Source organism: Pollachius pollachius, assembly GCF_949987615.1.
Source record: "Pollachius pollachius genome assembly, chromosome: 4".
In the NCBI taxonomy this organism is placed as follows: Eukaryota; Metazoa; Chordata; class Actinopteri; order Gadiformes; family Gadidae; genus Pollachius; species Pollachius pollachius.
The window spans coordinates 13,195,123-13,212,223 of NC_136937.1; the positions used below are offsets into that span (position 1 = coordinate 13,195,123).

Genomic DNA, 17,101 nt, shown 5'->3' on the forward strand with positions numbered 1-17,101 from the left:
TTCTGTTCCATGTGAAACATTGCATATACAAGTCATTCAATATGACGCATTTGGGAATATAATTCAATAAACTATGCACCAACTGTCCATCTTGTAATGTGTAGTTATTTGTTTAGCTTTACTCCCTTTGTATTGGAGTACTTGAGAAACGCACAACTAATGCAAAAGTTTCCTTCCCTGGTGTTAACCCACGTATTCCCTGTTCATGATTTGGGTTCTAATACTAAAAAGCTCACACTACACGATTGCAGCCAGATTTTCCAGAGAAAGAAGGACAAGAAAGACACGATTTTGAAATAACAGACAAAAAAACAGCTTGGAGTAATATCTTAGACAACAAAGATAGCTAGGATAAGATGCTACACACAATAAGTGTGTACATTAAGTGCCAGGACCTACAACAAACAATAAGTAGGATGTTGGGAGGGGATGGCTATGCAGATTATCGGTGAACTCTGAACAGATGAGTCTTGAGTCTATTGCAGAAGCTTTTGAGCGACTCTGTTCACCACTCTCCACCACTGCGATTCCAAAACAGAGAGGAGTTGTGATTTTGATGATTGACTTTTGCTTGCTATTAGCGATGGCAGTACCAGAAGTCCAGCTCACGTGTTTTTCTGACGTAGTTTTGAGCCCAGACAGACTCATCGCAAATGTATCCTCGTGAGACAGCTTGTATTGTGTGACCCCCCTGTCGGCTATAAGTCATTTATTTTGAACCCCACAACAACTTCAAGATACCGGATTACAAGACAGAGAGTCATGTAATGTGTGCAGTGCAGCGATAGCATACATACATATTAAAAAAGCCTCTGGCCAATTGGCAACCCACTGCTAACAAAGGGGCAGCAGTGAAGACACTGCAAAACTACAACAATACCCAATAAATATACATCTCTATTAAAGCAGCTAAAAATTATTCTCTTTGCTATAAAGCTTCTCACTCTTCAAAGTAAAGAATCAGACCACATGTATTTACAACTGGTTTGTGTAGCAGGGCGAGTGCCTTGCGGTCATTGGCTGCTAACCATTGGATTCTGGCCTGGTTTAGTGGTCATCGGCACTTACACATGGGCCCAGCTGGCCCATGTTCAGACAAGAGGGGGCTGTGCTCTGGGTCAGAGCTGTTGCTGTGTTATGCGTAGCTGTGGTAGAATGATAATTGTTGGCTTTTGTCACCAGAAGAATGTGAAGAGGAGATGCATGCAGCGCTCAACTATTGTTCATCTTAGGCTTTCTTTCTTTCTTTCTTTATTATTCTGTACACATTTTGTGACCCTACTCCTTCCCAAACTTTTTTTTTTTCACTTTTAAAATGTCAATATTAACTTGGAATAGCGTGCTACCATTCATAGTTTTTAAATATTTAATATTTAATACTTTTAAGATATTCTATTTTTAAAATATTATTTTTTACAATGGGAGGATGGCGAAGCCATCCGCCCATTCTCTGACACTTTAACCTCTTCAGACTTTGTAACCAATTTTTAACTATTAACCTTTGTTAAAACATTATACAAATCAACAATTTAATCTTCAAATATTTTTTTAGTTACCGGTCTATCAAAAGCAAAATTTACCGAACAACATCCTGAGGCTCAACAATGCGTTGCAGAGCCCTGAGAGATATCTAGCAGGATTAGTATCTGGACCTGTCAGGGAGTCCAAATCCTGCAGTGTGAAGCGACTGTCAATGACAGTAGAAACCTTCATCCAACGAGAGCGCGAGGAAAACATTGGGAGGAATCGATTGCTACCAGAAGTGATCTGACGACTACGAAGGTCTTGTAGTGTAGGGGCAATAAAAAATGAGTGCTGAGGATCCTACTATTGTCAATCTTAGAATAGTATTCATGAGATTGCAAATATGTAGATTGCTACTCTAAAAACATACCATCCAGCAGAATGTCTGGATGGTATGAGGCTTAGTTATGGTATGGCCCAAGGCTTAGTTATGGTATGGCCCCAAGCTTGTCTGGCTTGCAAGACTTTCATCATCCCAGCCACCCTCAGCCTACACACTTCCTCTTCTCAAGTAATTGGCCTTAAACTTGGTCAGAATAAAAACCTTCCAACAGGACAGAAACATATGGCAGAACAATAGGGAAAGTTAGTCAGGGATGAGGGTAGCATACACAAATCTTAAAACAGCCTCTGGCAACGCAATGCTGCAAGATGGAAAGCAGTGAAGAGACCACACAACTACAACAAATAAACTGTGTTCTCTTTCCTATAACGCTACACACTCTCCTCTGAAGGTCCGGAATCAGACCACATGTATTTATAACTGTTGTGTAGCAGGGCACGGGGGAGAGTGCCTGGCGTTCATTGGCTGCTCAACAAGCATTTTGGCCTGGTTAAGTGGTAATGGCATTTACATGTGCACCTCATACTCTAAGGGCTGAGGAGTGCAGGCACATGTTCGGGAATACGGGGGGAAGACTCAGGGTTAGCTGGGGTAGACATGAGAACTGTTGGACATACATCAACATAGATAAGTGAGAGGAAAAGTAGACTTTTTTTAATAATAATCTGAATAGACAATAGTTGATTTAATACTGGGCTTAGGCCTTGATCAAAAACAAGTGGTGCATTGAAATCGTATCTCCAGAGATCACACAGAGTTCTCTACATTCTTTGGTGGATTATAAATAAGGCATCTGCAATGAAGTTAAATATCTAAGACAATTTTAGATATGATGTGTTGAAATGCTGTATGTATATGGGTGCCAATATAAATATAATTGCTTTGACTGGTTACACATGCAAATAAAGTCTCTTCAATCTTAATGTCCTTTCTGACAGCCAAATAGGAACCAATGTGCCACTGGTGTATTTATGTGAGGTCAAGCTAGCGGATACAGTGTAACATAAACAACTTTCCATTATGAAGACATCAAACATAAAGTACAACAACAAGTAATTTCAAATAATTGAATAAGAGGTTGATCACAAAGTAGAATTATTTTGGATATAGATATATGCCAAAAAACAAGTGGACATCCTGTTGGTTGTTCATGTCAACTTTTGCACATTAGATGTAATATGTGTTCAGTTTAAAAGCAGTTGTAAAAAAATATATAAATACATTTGACACTATTCCTTGTTCCTATTCCACTATTCCTATTCCCAAGTTGAAATACTCTAACCATGCCTATAGCGGTTATCTGGTAGAAGTTGCAATGTGGACTTAAATTAGGATATTTATAGAATCTCAAACATCTTTTATTCTGTAAAATAAATTAAATGATACTAAAGATAGTTTTGGAACAGCTATGCACGTATCTAATAATATAGGGATAGGGACCATGAGCGTCTTTGCATCTGTGCCTTTTGGCACAGCAATTAGTATGGCTATTGAAAAAGAGGTTATGCAAAAGTTTTCACTACATTTCAGAACTAAAGCAATGTTACACGAATACAAGTTTGCATATACATAATTCATGACAGAGTCCAAAGGCCACATATTGCTCTCTGTCTATCCACCAATGCTCCAAATCAATCCTCCTTGCAACAATAAAAAAGTATTATTCGGCTGTACTTCAAAAGTCATGTAGATTAACACATACGTATGATGTATACAAGCACTTAAAACATCTGTTAGGATATTAGCCATAACAAAAATGTGGAGTCTTTTTTATTTTCCTCATCATGATCAAAAACAGTTCTAATTGTATTCTCTGGCATTCTGCCAGCCACACCCTTCAACCCTGTTCCTTATGCAGTGTGTTGGGCAGCCTCCAGGGATTTGATACATGATGCATCTGAGGTCAGGCTCTTTTCTTCATTGCACATGATACAAACACCCACCCACTCACCCTTTTTTTTTTTGCTCCATAACATAGATGATATTATTGCTATATATACAAATATGCTTTGAAGAAAAGAAAAGATTAGTCACAAAGGTTGATGAAATAATAACATTAAACCTAGTAGCAATGAAAGCAGTAATAGAAATGCACTCCAAAAAAGATATTAATACATGCAACCCTATACCGCCCAGTACAAGGGCCTGATTGAATCGTATGCCATGGCATTATGTCATTAAATTTGTTACACTCTAACCAAGCCAAAAAAACAATCCTTGCTTAGAGTTGCAATTTAGCATGTATAGGTATTAAACTTTGATGTGAATTATTTATAGATTTTTTGAAACTGGTAGTTATGTAAATTATCACAGTCTGCAAGGAAACAAAATACAATATATTATATATTAACACATTATAGTATGCAAATGCAAATATGAATAACATATTTTAAGTTTAGAATGCACAATAAACAACAATTATATAGTATTCTATATAAAAAATAAAATAAATCATAATAGTAACTGTTGGAAATGTATTGAAGTTGGAGTTAAATTATTGAAATATGTCAATATCATACATAAACTTTATATACATCAGTACCATGAATGTTTAAGTATCAACTGATGAGTGACACATCTGTTGGTAATCACGATATGTGCCAATGAACGCATTAAATGCAAAGCTAAATAAAACAGCCATTTGAAGATCTGCCCTTATTTAGTTTCTGCCTGGACTGCAGAACCACCTCTATATAAGATGCCAGAAGAGGAGATGGAAAGACTGCAGGGGATTTCAGGTTATTGCAACTGGTGGTAAGTCAGACTGATTCTTCAGCTGCTGTGTAGTGGAGACCATTGAATTAGAGTGGAGATCATACATGCTTTTTCTATGCAGGTTATTTTCATTTATTGTAAATGTTCCTATTTACCTATCTCTTATGAAAAGAATCATGAAGAATAGTTTCCATTTAGATTTGTTTTATATACAATTTAGGATCTTAAATTACTACCTACTGTTCTTTACATTTCTATATCTTGTTTCACTTCATTATTATTTTAGTCATTAGAGTGGACATTTGTAGGTGTTTTTTTATCTACATCATATAAATTCTTGATTTTTTATTGTTTTGTTTTTTTAACATGATGAAATATTGATATACTTCTGTATAGATCTATGTTATAGGTAAATACACATAATCAATTGCATCTTTCCTTGCACTGTTATGTTTAAATTGAATTGTGATGTATTGAAAAATAAATGTTCTTTCAATTTATCCAACAAACTCATTTCAAATCGACAGCTAAATAAATGTATGATTTTAGTCATTCAAATTATACTCTGTTACTTGTACACATGACCTAGTAACGTCAAAGATGTTCTATTTTAAAGGAACAATTTCTTCTGCGGTTAAAGGGAAGAAGACGGTAAGAATAATTTAATATCAAATCAACGAGCAAGATCTCAAAACCCTCTTGACGCCATCTATACAGGTAAAATAAATAATTTGTTTGCTTGTTTTCAAGAAATAAGTCTCCATCATGAGTACGGACGCAGAGATGGCCGTTTACGGCAAGGCTGCAGTTTACCTCCGGAAGCCAGAAAAGGAGAGGATTGCGGCCCAGAGCGCGCCATTCGATGCGAAGGCTGCTGCTTATGTGACTGATGTTAAGGAACTGTACGTCAAGTGTACCATCACTAAGAGAGACGCTGGCAAAGTCACCGTCACAGTTTTGGCTACAAAGGAGGTAGGTAGAGGTTGATCATGGCAGAGGCTAATCTGTTGGTATCAACAGTACGAAAGGGAAAATAGCAGTAGATGCACTGGTAAGAAAACAAAAAATGGGTTTCCATATTTTAGGAGAGGACAGTCAAGGAGGACGATGTCACACCCATGAACCCTCCCAAGTACGACAAAATTGAGGACATGGCCATGATGACCCATCTCAATGAAGCCTCTGTGTTGTATAACCTTGCAGAGCGTTATGCAGCATGGATGATCTACGTAAGTTATTCAACCTACTAAATTAAAATATATAATATATATATCTATAGTAATATGATAAATAAATTGCTTTGAAATTACATTCTCTCTGTCTGACCTCCTTCAGACCTACTCTGGGCTGTTCTGTGCCACTGTAAACCCCTACAAGTGGCTCCCAGTGTACGATCAGGAGGTTGTCAATGCCTACAGAGGCAAGAAGCGTATGGAGGCTCCACCCCACATCTTCTCTGTCTCTGACAACGCCTTCCAGAACATGCTCACTGGTTTGTCAATTCAAAGTTTCAAATCCCTATTCTCATCTAATTTTATTAATAAAAGCCTTACTCATGCAATGTTTGATAAATTTGGTTTACAGATAGGGAGAACCAGTCAGTCCTGATCACGTGAGTTTGATTCTGTCAACATGATATATAAATATAATAAAATGAATCATTGGAACATTGGAAAACATGTCAAAATGTACTTTATTCTTCTTTTCATACCCAGTGGAGAATCCGGTGCTGGAAAGACTGTGAACACCAAGCGTGTCATCCAGTACTTTGCCACCATCTCAGTGGGTGGAGGAGAAAAGAAGAAAGATGCAGGCGCTGGAAAGATACAGGTATGTTTAAAAATATATATTAAATCAATGAATCAATACATAGAGAAATTAAATAATAAGGTTCAAAAACGATTTGATTTGGTTATAGGGGTCACTGGAGGACCAGATTATTGCAGCCAATCCCCTGCTGGAGGCCTATGGTAATGCCAAGACTGTGAGAAATGACAACTCCTCCCGTTTTGTAAGTTTGAGATGAATTCCTCCCTAAAAACGTTACTTAGTTAGTTACTACTATTTTGAGGATGTTTAAAGTAATTATTTCCAAACAGGGTAAATTCATCAGAATTCATTTCCACGCAACTGGTAAACTGTCCAGTGCTGACATTGAGACATGTAAGTAAAAGATATGTGCATTGTTTAACCAAGATTAATAGTGGAATAGGTTTTGATTTATTAATGGGCCTTGCTTTTTCTTTTTGATTAATAGATCTGCTGGAGAAGTCCAGAGTGACATTCCAGCTTCCCGATGAGAGAGGCTATCACATCTTCTACCAGATGATGACCAACCACAAACCTGAGATCGTTGGTGAGATTTTGATATAGCACGAGATGTACTTAACATTCATGCCAGATGAATGGTTCCCCAGAGTCCCCATCATCTGTTTTAATATGACTTTATACGTACATATGACTTCTGAAGTTCATTTATTTTGAAAGGGTCTTTTTCTGACTCAAAGAAATGTTTTTGGGAAAAGACAATATCTGCAATGGAAAACTTTGGAAACATGCGTAGCATGTAAGTGCTAAACTATTTTTTCTTTTCTTTTTTTTTAAAGGTAGCAAAATATAGATTAGAAACAATACTGACAAAATCTGAGCAGAAAAATGACAGATATTTAATCCCTCAGAAATGACGCTCATCACCACCAACCCCTACGACTTCCCCATGTGCAGTCAGGGTCAGATCACTGTGGCCAGCATTGATGACAAAGAGGAGCTGGATGCAACTGATGTCAGTAGTTGTTTCTAACACTTAATATATTTACCATATATATTACTATATTTATGTTCTGAATTGTTTGTAATATTAGTTTTTTTTTCATACAGACTGCTATTGATATTTTGGGCTTCAACAATGAGGAGAAGATGGGCATCTTTAAGTTCACTGGTGCTGTGCTTCACCACGGTAACATGAAGTTCAAGCAGAAGCAGCGTGAGGAGCAGGCTGAGCCAGATGGCAATGAAGGTAACCATTAACATGTGTTAATCATTGCACTAGAAGTATATATATTGGTGCATATTTTCTTGTACTACATTGGAGTCATACCTATACTGAATAAAAACACATATTTCATGTTAACTTTGTAGAGGCCGACAAGATTTCCTATCTCCTGGGTCTGAACTCTGCTGATATGCTCAAGGCTCTTTGCTACCCAAGAGTGAAGGTCGGAAATGAGTACGTCACCAAGGGACAGACTGTACCTCAGGTAAGAAAAACACAATGTGTTTAAGAAATATGGGACAATTTGTGTTAAAATTACGCATAGTCTATTAAAAGACATACATTTTTGTTGATTTTGGATGAAAATGTAATTTCAGGTCAACAACTCAGTGAGTGCCCTGGCCAAGTCTATCTATGAGAGGATGTTCTTGTGGATGGTCATCCGTATCAACCAGATGCTGGACACCAAGCAAGCAAGACAGTTCTACATTGGTGTGCTGGACATTGCTGGTTTTGAGATTTTTGATGTAAGTTGTTCAATAAGTGGCAGCATTTCTGGATTTTCCTTCATTCAAACGGAACATTCAATAGCATTCAATTGAAGACAGCTAGTTATGGTCGGTTTATTAACAGCTAGTTATGGTCGGTTTATTATTTATGTCCCCATCTAGTACAACAGCATGGAGCAGCTGTGCATCAACTTCACCAATGAGAAACTGCAACAGTTCTTCAACCACCACATGTTCGTCCTGGAGCAAGAGGAGTACAAGAAGGAGGGTATTATCTGGGAGTTCATTGACTTTGGCATGGACTTGGCTGCCTGCATTGAGCTTATTGAGAAGGTACAATTGAACATTATAATATTATATTATATTACAGGATACTATATTTTATTAAAATAAGAATATTATATTCTTTGTGTGGCTAAAAAAGTTATTTTTCTTAATTTGTCATCAATCTCTTTTTTCTCTTAAGCCAATGGGCATTTTCTCCATCCTTGAAGAGGAGTGCATGTTCCCCAAGGCCTCAGATACTACCTTCAAAAACAAGCTGTATGACCAGCATCTTGGCAAGAACAGAGCATTTGAGAAGCCCAAGCCTGCAAAGGGCAAGGCTGAGGCCCACTTCTCCCTGGTGCACTACGCTGGTACCGTGGACTACAACATCAGTGGCTGGCTGGACAAGAACAAGGATCCCCTGAATGACTCTGTTGTGCAGCTGTACCAGAAGTCCTCAAACAAACTGCTGCCTGTCCTGTACCCACCTGTAGTTGAAGGTACAGCTCACATTTTATACCGGTTATTTTCTCATCAGGGATATTATAATAACCATTTAATTTCAGCCACTTATTGTGCTTCTTTATGAAATTGGAAAGATAAAAACTAAATGTGACCAATAACCGATAATTAAAAACAGAGACTGGCGGTGCAAAGAAGGGAGGCAAGAAGAAGGGTGGCTCCATGCAGACGGTGTCCTCACAGTTCAGGGTAAGAGTAAACACACAAATTAATGTAAAAACATTCTTAACTTAATTACTTATCTGTATATATATTTCTTTAATCCTTATTTCCGAAACAAGTTTTACTTAATTTATATTTTGTTTTATGTCTATAGGAGAACTTGGGTAAACTGATGACCAACTTGAGGAGCACCCATCCTCACTTTGTGCGTTGTCTGATTCCCAATGAGTCAAAGACTCCAGGTACAGTTACTACTAGTAAATTTTCATAGTGTTTGGTCACGATAATACATTTTATTGAGGGTTTATGGGCATTGCTAGGCCAAACTAATAATAGTAACAACATTTGATTTCACCAAAATAACAGGACTCATGGAGAACTTCCTGGTTATCCACCAGCTGAGGTGTAACGGTGTACTGGAGGGCATCAGAATCTGCAGAAAGGGCTTCCCCAGCAGAATCCTCTATGCTGACTTCAAGCAGAGGTATTTACTCAAGCAATTTTTAATGACAACTTTACAAATACCATTAAACATTTAAGTTAATGTAAAAAACATTACAATGATCTTCTTCAGGTACAAAGTACTGAATGCCAGTGTTATTCCTGAGGGTCAGTTTATTGACAACAAGAAGGCTTCTGAGAAACTCCTTGGGTCCATTGATGTGCCTCATGATGAGTACAAATTTGGACACACCAAGGTCTGTTTATTGCCGTCAAAAACTATGTTTAGGTTTGATTTAAAGTTAGTCGCTGACAAATGTATTTTTTTACCTTAAGGTGTTCTTCAAAGCTGGTCTTCTGGGTACTCTTGAAGAGATGCGAGATGAGAAACTGGCTGCTTTGGTCGGAATGATTCAGGCTCTCTGCAGAGGCTATGTCATGAGAAAGGAGTATGTGAAGATGACAGAGAGGAGGTATGCTCTTAAACATTGTGCTCAAAACTCAAACAGGTTTCTGGCTACTGAGTGCAACCTGTATATGATTTATTTATTTTATTTTATAGGGAAGCCATCTACACTATTCAGTACAACATCCGCTCATTCATGAATGTCAAACACTGGCCATGGATGAAGGTGTACTACAAGATCAAGCCTCTTCTGAAGAGTGCTGAAACCGAGAAGGAGCTTGCCAATATGAAGGATAACTATGAAAAGATGAAGACAGACCTGGCAGCTGCCCTGGCCAAGAAGAAGGAACTTGAGGAGAAGATGGTTTCTCTACTGCAGGAGAAGAATGATCTTGCACTACAAGTGGCTTCTGTAAGTAAAAATAATATTTTGATTTTACGTGGAATCATTGAGATACATGTGATCTGACATGTTTTACATATGTAAATAACATACAGGAAGGAGAGAATCTGAATGATGCTGAGGAGAGGTGTGAAGGACTTATCAAAGGTAAGATCCAGCTGGAGGCCAAACTCAAGGAGACTACTGAGAGACTGGAGGATGAGGAGGAAATCAATGCTGAGCTGACTGCCAAGAAGAGAAAGCTGGAGGATGAGTGCTCTGAGCTCAAGAAGGACATTGATGATCTGGAGCTTACCTTAGCCAAAGTGGAGAAGGAGAAACATGCCACTGAGAACAAGGTTTGTAAAAAAATGTCATTAACATTGTCCAAACCATTATAGAGTACAAGGGAAGGTTTCACTTTACTTATGAGCAAGTATGACATGTGATTTTGTTCTGTTCAGGTGAAGAACCTTACAGAGGAGATGGCCTCTCAGGATGAGAGTGTTGCTAAGCTGACAAAGGAGAAGAAAGCCCTCCAAGAGTCACATCAGCAGACTCTTGATGACCTGCAGGCAGAGGAAGACAAAGTCAACACTCTGACCAAGGCCAAGACCAAGCTTGAACAGCAAGTGGATGATGTGAGAACAGCTCATGGAAACATTCAATGAATATCAGTAATTCAGTTGATTGAATAAACAATATAACATTATATTGTTCTTAAATAATTTTAATTATTGACATCCAGCTTGAAGGTTCTCTGGAGCAAGAAAAGAAGCTCCGTATGGACCTTGAGAGATCCAAGAGAAAGCTTGAGGGTGATCTGAAACTGGCTCAGGAAACTGTCATGGACCTTGAGAACGACAAACAGCAGTCTGACGAGAAAATCAAGAAGTAAGACATTTGTATTTTAAGAATAACAATAGGGTTAAGTGCATATGATTTTTTTGAGATAGTTGAACATTTTTCCTATTAATTATTTGCAGGAAGGACTTTGAGATCAGCCAGCTTCTGAGCAAGATTGAGGATGAGCAGTCACTGGGTGCTCAGCTTCAGAAAAAGATCAAGGAGCTTCAGGTGTGAGAATTAGTCAAGTTAATTATTTTAAACTTTCTGAAATGATATACTTGGAGATTGATAAATATTATATATATATATATATATATATATATAATATATATATATAAATATTATATATATAAATATTTGTCTATTATTTAGGCCCGTATTGAGGAACTGGAGGAAGAGATTGAGGCTGAGCGTGCTGCCCGTGCCAAGGTTGAGAAGCAGAGAGCTGACCTCTCCAGGGAACTTGAAGAGATCAGTGAGAGGCTTGAGGAGGCTGGTGGAGCCACTTCTGCTCAGATTGAGATGAACAAGAAGCGTGAGGCTGAGTTCCAGAAGCTGCGTCGTGACCTTGAGGAGTCCACCCTGCAGCATGAAGCCACTGCTGCTGCTCTGCGTAAGAAGCAGGCTGACAGTGTAGCAGAGCTGGGAGAGCAGATTGACAACCTCCAGCGTGTCAAGCAGAAGCTTGAGAAGGAGAAGAGCGAGTACAAGATGGAGATTGATGACCTCTCCAGCAACATGGAAAACGTTTCGAAAGCCAAGGTAAGTTATTCCTCAATGCCTTCATCTTCTTAATAAATAATAATAAATAAGCAGCAATCAATTAACATTGTTTTTAAATTGATACTTTTTTAATCGCCAGGGAAATCTGGAGAAGATATGCCGTACCCTTGAGGACCAACTCAGTGAAATCAAGGCTAAGAGTGATGAGAATGTTCGCCAGATAAATGACATCAGTGCTCAGAGAGCAAGGCTGTTGACAGAAAACGGTACATAGGTCATTTGTATTCGTCATTAATGTATTTAATCAGGAGCCTGAAGAGACGCTTTTATATATATAATTGGATCAACCTTTTCTATTTTACAACTTAATCAATATTTCCTGTTCCACCTCCAACTAGGCGAGTTTGGACGTCAGCTTGAGGAGAAGGAAGCTCTCGTCTCCCAGCTTACCAGAGGCAAGCAGGCTTATACTCAGCAGATTGAGGAGCTGAAGAGGCAAAATGAAGAGGAAGTTAAGGTAAGTCATTTGTTTTTTAAAGTCTGAGGGTACGAGGATTGAAATTATTCTTGAATTGACATGCTCTCTGTCCATTTTTGCAGGCCAAGAATGCTCTTGCTCATGGTGTGCAATCAGCCCGCCATGACTGTGACCTTCTGAGGGAGCAGTTTGAGGAGGAGCAGGAGGCCAAGGCTGAGCTGCAGCGTGGAATGTCCAAGGCCAACGGTGAGGTGGCTCAGTGGAGGAGCAAGTATGAAACTGATGCTATCCAGCGCACTGAGGAGCTTGAGGAGTCCAAGTGAGTCAAAAGTGTTATACTTTAGCTAAGGTAGACATTCTATTTAATGAATGCACACAAGTGAAGCCATATTATGCTTTAACAGGAAAAAGCTTGCCCAGCGCCTTCAGGAGGCTGAGGAACAGATTGAGGCTGTGAACTCCAAGTGTGCCTCTCTGGAGAAGACCAAACAGAGACTCCAGGGTGAGGTGGAGGACCTCATGGTTGATGTGGAGAGGGCTAATGGACTGGCTGCAAACCTTGACAAGAAGCAGAGGAACTTTGACAAGGTTTGTACTTGTTATTATAGTTTATATATATTAATTGTCCTCTGATACTTCTTCAATTGCCAAACATGTACCACTTAATTAACAATTTTGTACAGGTTTTGGCCGACTGGAAGCAGAAATATGAGGAGGGCCAGGCAGAGCTTGAAGGAACTCAGAAAGAGGCTCGTTCTCTCAGCACTGAGCTGTTCAAGATTAAGAACTCATATGAAGAAACTTTGGATCAGCTGGAGACCCTGAAGCGGGAAAACAAGAACCTCCAACGTGAGTTAATGCTCAGTGATATTCACAGTACCTGTGGATAAGAAATGTAAACCATACTTTAAAAAACATGAAATTGCTTTGCAGAGGAGATTTCCGATCTGACTGAACAAATTGGTGAGACTGGAAAGAGCATCCATGAGTTGGAGAAATCCAAGAAGCAGGTGGAGACTGAGAAGTCTGAGATCCAGACAGCCCTAGAGGAAGCTGAGGTAAGGATGATGAAATAAGCAACCATTATTATAAAACTTTGTATCAAGTTTTTAATAAATGTGCCTAATACATCTGTGTCCTACATCAGGGAACTCTGGAGCATGAAGAGTCCAAGATTCTGCGTGTCCAGCTGGAGCTGAACCAGATTAAGGGTGAGGTTGACAGGAAGCTGGCTGAGAAGGATGAGGAGATGGAGCAGATCAAGAGGAACAGCCAGAGGGTCATTGACTCCATGCAGAGCACACTGGACTCTGAGGTCAGGAGCAGGAATGATGCCCTGAGGATCAAGAAGAAGATGGAGGGAGATCTGAATGAGATGGAGATCCAGCTGAGTCATGCCAACCGCCAGGCTGCTGAGGCCCAGAAGCAGCTCAGGAATGTTCAGGGACAACTGAAGGTATGACACAAAACATAATTTGAGATTCCGATATGTATACCACCATTTATAGTTTAAGTCATATTTTTTAGCTACACATTATTTCATGTATAAAAATAAATGTTCACCCTTATTTAGGATGCCCAACTGCACCTTGACGATGCCACCAGAGCTGCAGAAGACCTGAAGGAGCAGGCTGCCATGGTGGACCGTAGGAACGGTCTCATGGTGGCTGAAATTGAGGAGCTGAGGGCAGCTCTTGAACAGACAGAGAGAGGCCGCAAAGTGGCTGAGCAAGAGCTGGTGGACGCCAGCGAGCGTGTTGGACTGCTGCACTCTCAGGTAAACGACATTCTAATTTTATCATTCCAGTACAAGAACACATACTTGTTTTGAAATACATTTTATAATCTTTTGTTTCAGAACACAAGTTTGTTGAACTCAAAGAAGAAGCTTGAGAGTGACTTGGTCCAAGTCCAGGGTGAGGTGGACGACACCGTCCAGGAAGCCAGGAATGCTGAAGATAAGGCCAAGAAGGCCATCACCGATGTAGGTCTACATTTGTTTGTTAATTGATGTTATGACAACTTAATGGAACTCTTAATGAATATATTACTTGACCTTGTAGGCTGCCATGATGGCTGAGGAGCTGAAGAAAGAGCAGGACACTAGCTCTCACCTTGAGAGGATGAAGAAGAACCTGGAGGTCACAGTGAAAGACCTGCAGCATCGCCTGGATGAAGCTGAGAACCTGGCCATGAAGGGTGGCAAGAAGCAGCTCCAGAAACTGGAGTCCAGAGTAAGATGATAATAAGCCTGCATTTAAAAAAAATATTCCAAAGTCAGGAAAAGACTCATTAATTAAATTTTCTCTAAAGGTTCGTGATCTGGAGGCAGAGGTTGATAATGAACAGAGACGTGGCGCAGATGCAGTAAAAGGTGTCCGCAAATATGAGAGGAGAGTCAAGGAACTCACCTACCAGGTATGTCAAACTTACATCTCCAAATATTTGCAATAGGATTTTGACAAAAATCTAAAGGACACATGATGTTGATTTTATACTTTCAAATGTGGATCAGACTGAGGAGGATAAGAAGAATGGTGCTAGACTCCAGGATCTTGTGGACAAGCTGCAACTGAAGGTGAAGGCTTACAAGAGGCAGGCTGAGGAAGCGGTAAGTAGAAACTACATAACAAAATCAGGTTATTGCATCAATTTCAGTACTTATTATGAACAAAATATAACGTTTCTATAGGAGGAGCAGGCCAACTCTTACCTGTCCAAGTGCAGAAAGGTTCAACATGAGCTGGAGGAGGCTGAGGAACGTGCTGACATTGCTGAGACTCAGGTCAACAAGTTGAGGGCCAAGAGCCGTGACTCTGGAAAGGTAATTGGACGGCAAAATACAGTTCAGATTATTGCACAAATATATATCTTAGAATCTACAAAAAATATATATAAATATATAATTCCTACATTTGTTTTGTTTTTCTCTTAGGGAAAGGACAGTGCTGAATAATTCATTTCCATTTGAAAAATTGCACATTGTAGTCGTTTAATATGACAAGAATTGTGAATAGCATACAATAAACTATGCATCGACTGTCAATCTTGTGATGTGTATTTATTTGTTTGGCTTTACTTACTTTGCTCTAAACAGGGTTGATCCTTACTAGAGATGGATCTCATAGGTCAATGGTTGTAGGCCGAAAGGTTTAACATAAAAATAATAATACATACTTTCAAGCATATGGATGTCAATTTAGTGAATGATAAAGTAGAGCAATGCTTTGGAATTAATGCAAAAGTTTGGTGTACAGTATTTTAGTTGAAGTACTTTCCATCCCTCGGGGTTACCAACGTTTTCACTGCTTATGAATACTAGGGTTACTAGAATACTAAAAAGCTAACACTACACAATTTAAGCCTGATTTTCAAGTGAAAAAAAGAAAGACAAGATTTTGAAGTCAAAAAAGTAGCTTGGAGGCAAACAGTAGCATGTGCCCAAAAGTGATTATTGTGTAGTAAGAGGCACTGAGGTACATTGCAGAGCCCCGAGAGATATCGAGCAGTTTTAATATCTGGACCTGCAGTGTTGGGAGTAACGCATTGCAAAAGTAATGCAATTACTGTAATCCATTACTTTTTGCTGTAACGCGGTAATGTAAGGCATAACAAAAAAAAAAGGTGGTAACGCTTTATATTAAGTTCCTTGTAATAAGCCTTTGTTATAGGTAATAAGACACTTATTATATGCTTATTAGCATTAATTGTTGGTAATAAGACTATCTATAAGTGTTAATAATAACATAATAAACATGTTTATAGTGAGATTATAAGACTTTTATAAGCACTTATATACTGCTCTCCCTGAGCAGTTTAACAGCAAGTCAAACTCAGGTATAGCACACTTGAGCCAGGATAAGAGCGTCTTGCTTCCTTTATTTCCTCTTTTATATTGTGGAATACCATGAGTGAAACTGTAACAGAAACAACACAAAACCTTAGTTTCCCTTACAGCACAAGCTGCTTATAAACAGAATTGAATGAAGCTAGAAAGAATAGCAATAGGCTAATACACTATCATTTTTAACGTAGGCTCACACTTTACATTAGCTCATTATCTAGTTAACCGAACATCACATTTTTTACAGTGCTAGACATCTTCATTACATATTCATCTTCATTCATACAAAGTACTTCATTATAAACTTACAGCCATTGCTTTCATGAGCGTGAGAAAGGAAGAGAAAATTCACCAAGTTACCGACTGTCTTTCTTACTACTGGCTGCTACGTTTGCAACAAGTATAAACATCACGTAGCCTACTTTGACACTTCAAAATAAAAGTCCAGTTTTCATCATGTAAATATTACTGTGTGTGTGAGTGTGTTTTCTTTCACATATATCCTTACCATAAGTTTTAATTACTACATTCATTAAATCATTTAAGTGCATTTAAGTTTGAACATGAATACTATTCTGAGGGCAGAACACTCCCTGTCTGGCTTGTAATGCCACTAACTTCAAACCATTCTTTTTAAACTCTTATTTTTTTTTCAGTCCATTTCTATTCAGTCTTTTCTAGGAGAAGGACAACATCCAAGATGGGCCGCAGGTAAGTCTTTGAGGTGCCTTGGGACCAGTGTTGGGCAAGCTCCTTTAAATTAGTAACTTAGTTACTAATTTACAGTTACTAGTTACTTCTTTCAAAAGTAACTCAGTTACTTTAAGTTACTCGTTACTTTCAAGGTAACTAGTTACTAGGGTAAGTAACTTTTTTTTTCTGAATTATCTTATTAATGGGTTAATGTGGCAAAGGACCTCCCTAACTGGATAGTTAGGGAGGCT

The 17,101-nt window shown here is 38.7% G+C and overlaps 1 protein-coding gene across 1 annotated transcript; it reads left to right on the forward strand.

Annotated features, from left to right (window-relative positions):
* Positions 1-5,347: 5,347 nt before the first annotated feature.
* Positions 5,348-15,269, forward strand: LOC307074725 (myosin heavy chain, fast skeletal muscle-like; the record flags this gene model as incomplete). Its single annotated transcript, XM_079734999.1, has 39 exons — positions 5,348-5,554; positions 5,668-5,811; positions 5,918-6,074; positions 6,167-6,194; positions 6,298-6,412; positions 6,501-6,593; positions 6,682-6,745; positions 6,840-6,938; positions 7,261-7,364; positions 7,460-7,598; positions 7,721-7,839; positions 7,952-8,101; positions 8,246-8,416; positions 8,550-8,850; positions 8,991-9,061; positions 9,189-9,276; positions 9,401-9,518; positions 9,609-9,732; positions 9,812-9,948; positions 10,038-10,293; positions 10,380-10,622; positions 10,728-10,904; positions 11,012-11,157; positions 11,250-11,340; positions 11,485-11,874; positions 11,975-12,101; positions 12,234-12,352; positions 12,436-12,632; positions 12,718-12,901; positions 12,997-13,162; positions 13,247-13,371; positions 13,461-13,769; positions 13,887-14,090; positions 14,172-14,297; positions 14,377-14,547; positions 14,627-14,731; positions 14,829-14,924; positions 15,006-15,137; positions 15,249-15,269. 39 exons carry the CDS (start codon positions 5,348-5,350, stop codon positions 15,267-15,269), a joined length of 5,814 nt encoding a protein of 1,937 aa, XP_079591125.1.
* Between the last annotated feature and the right edge of the window lie 1,832 nt (positions 15,270-17,101).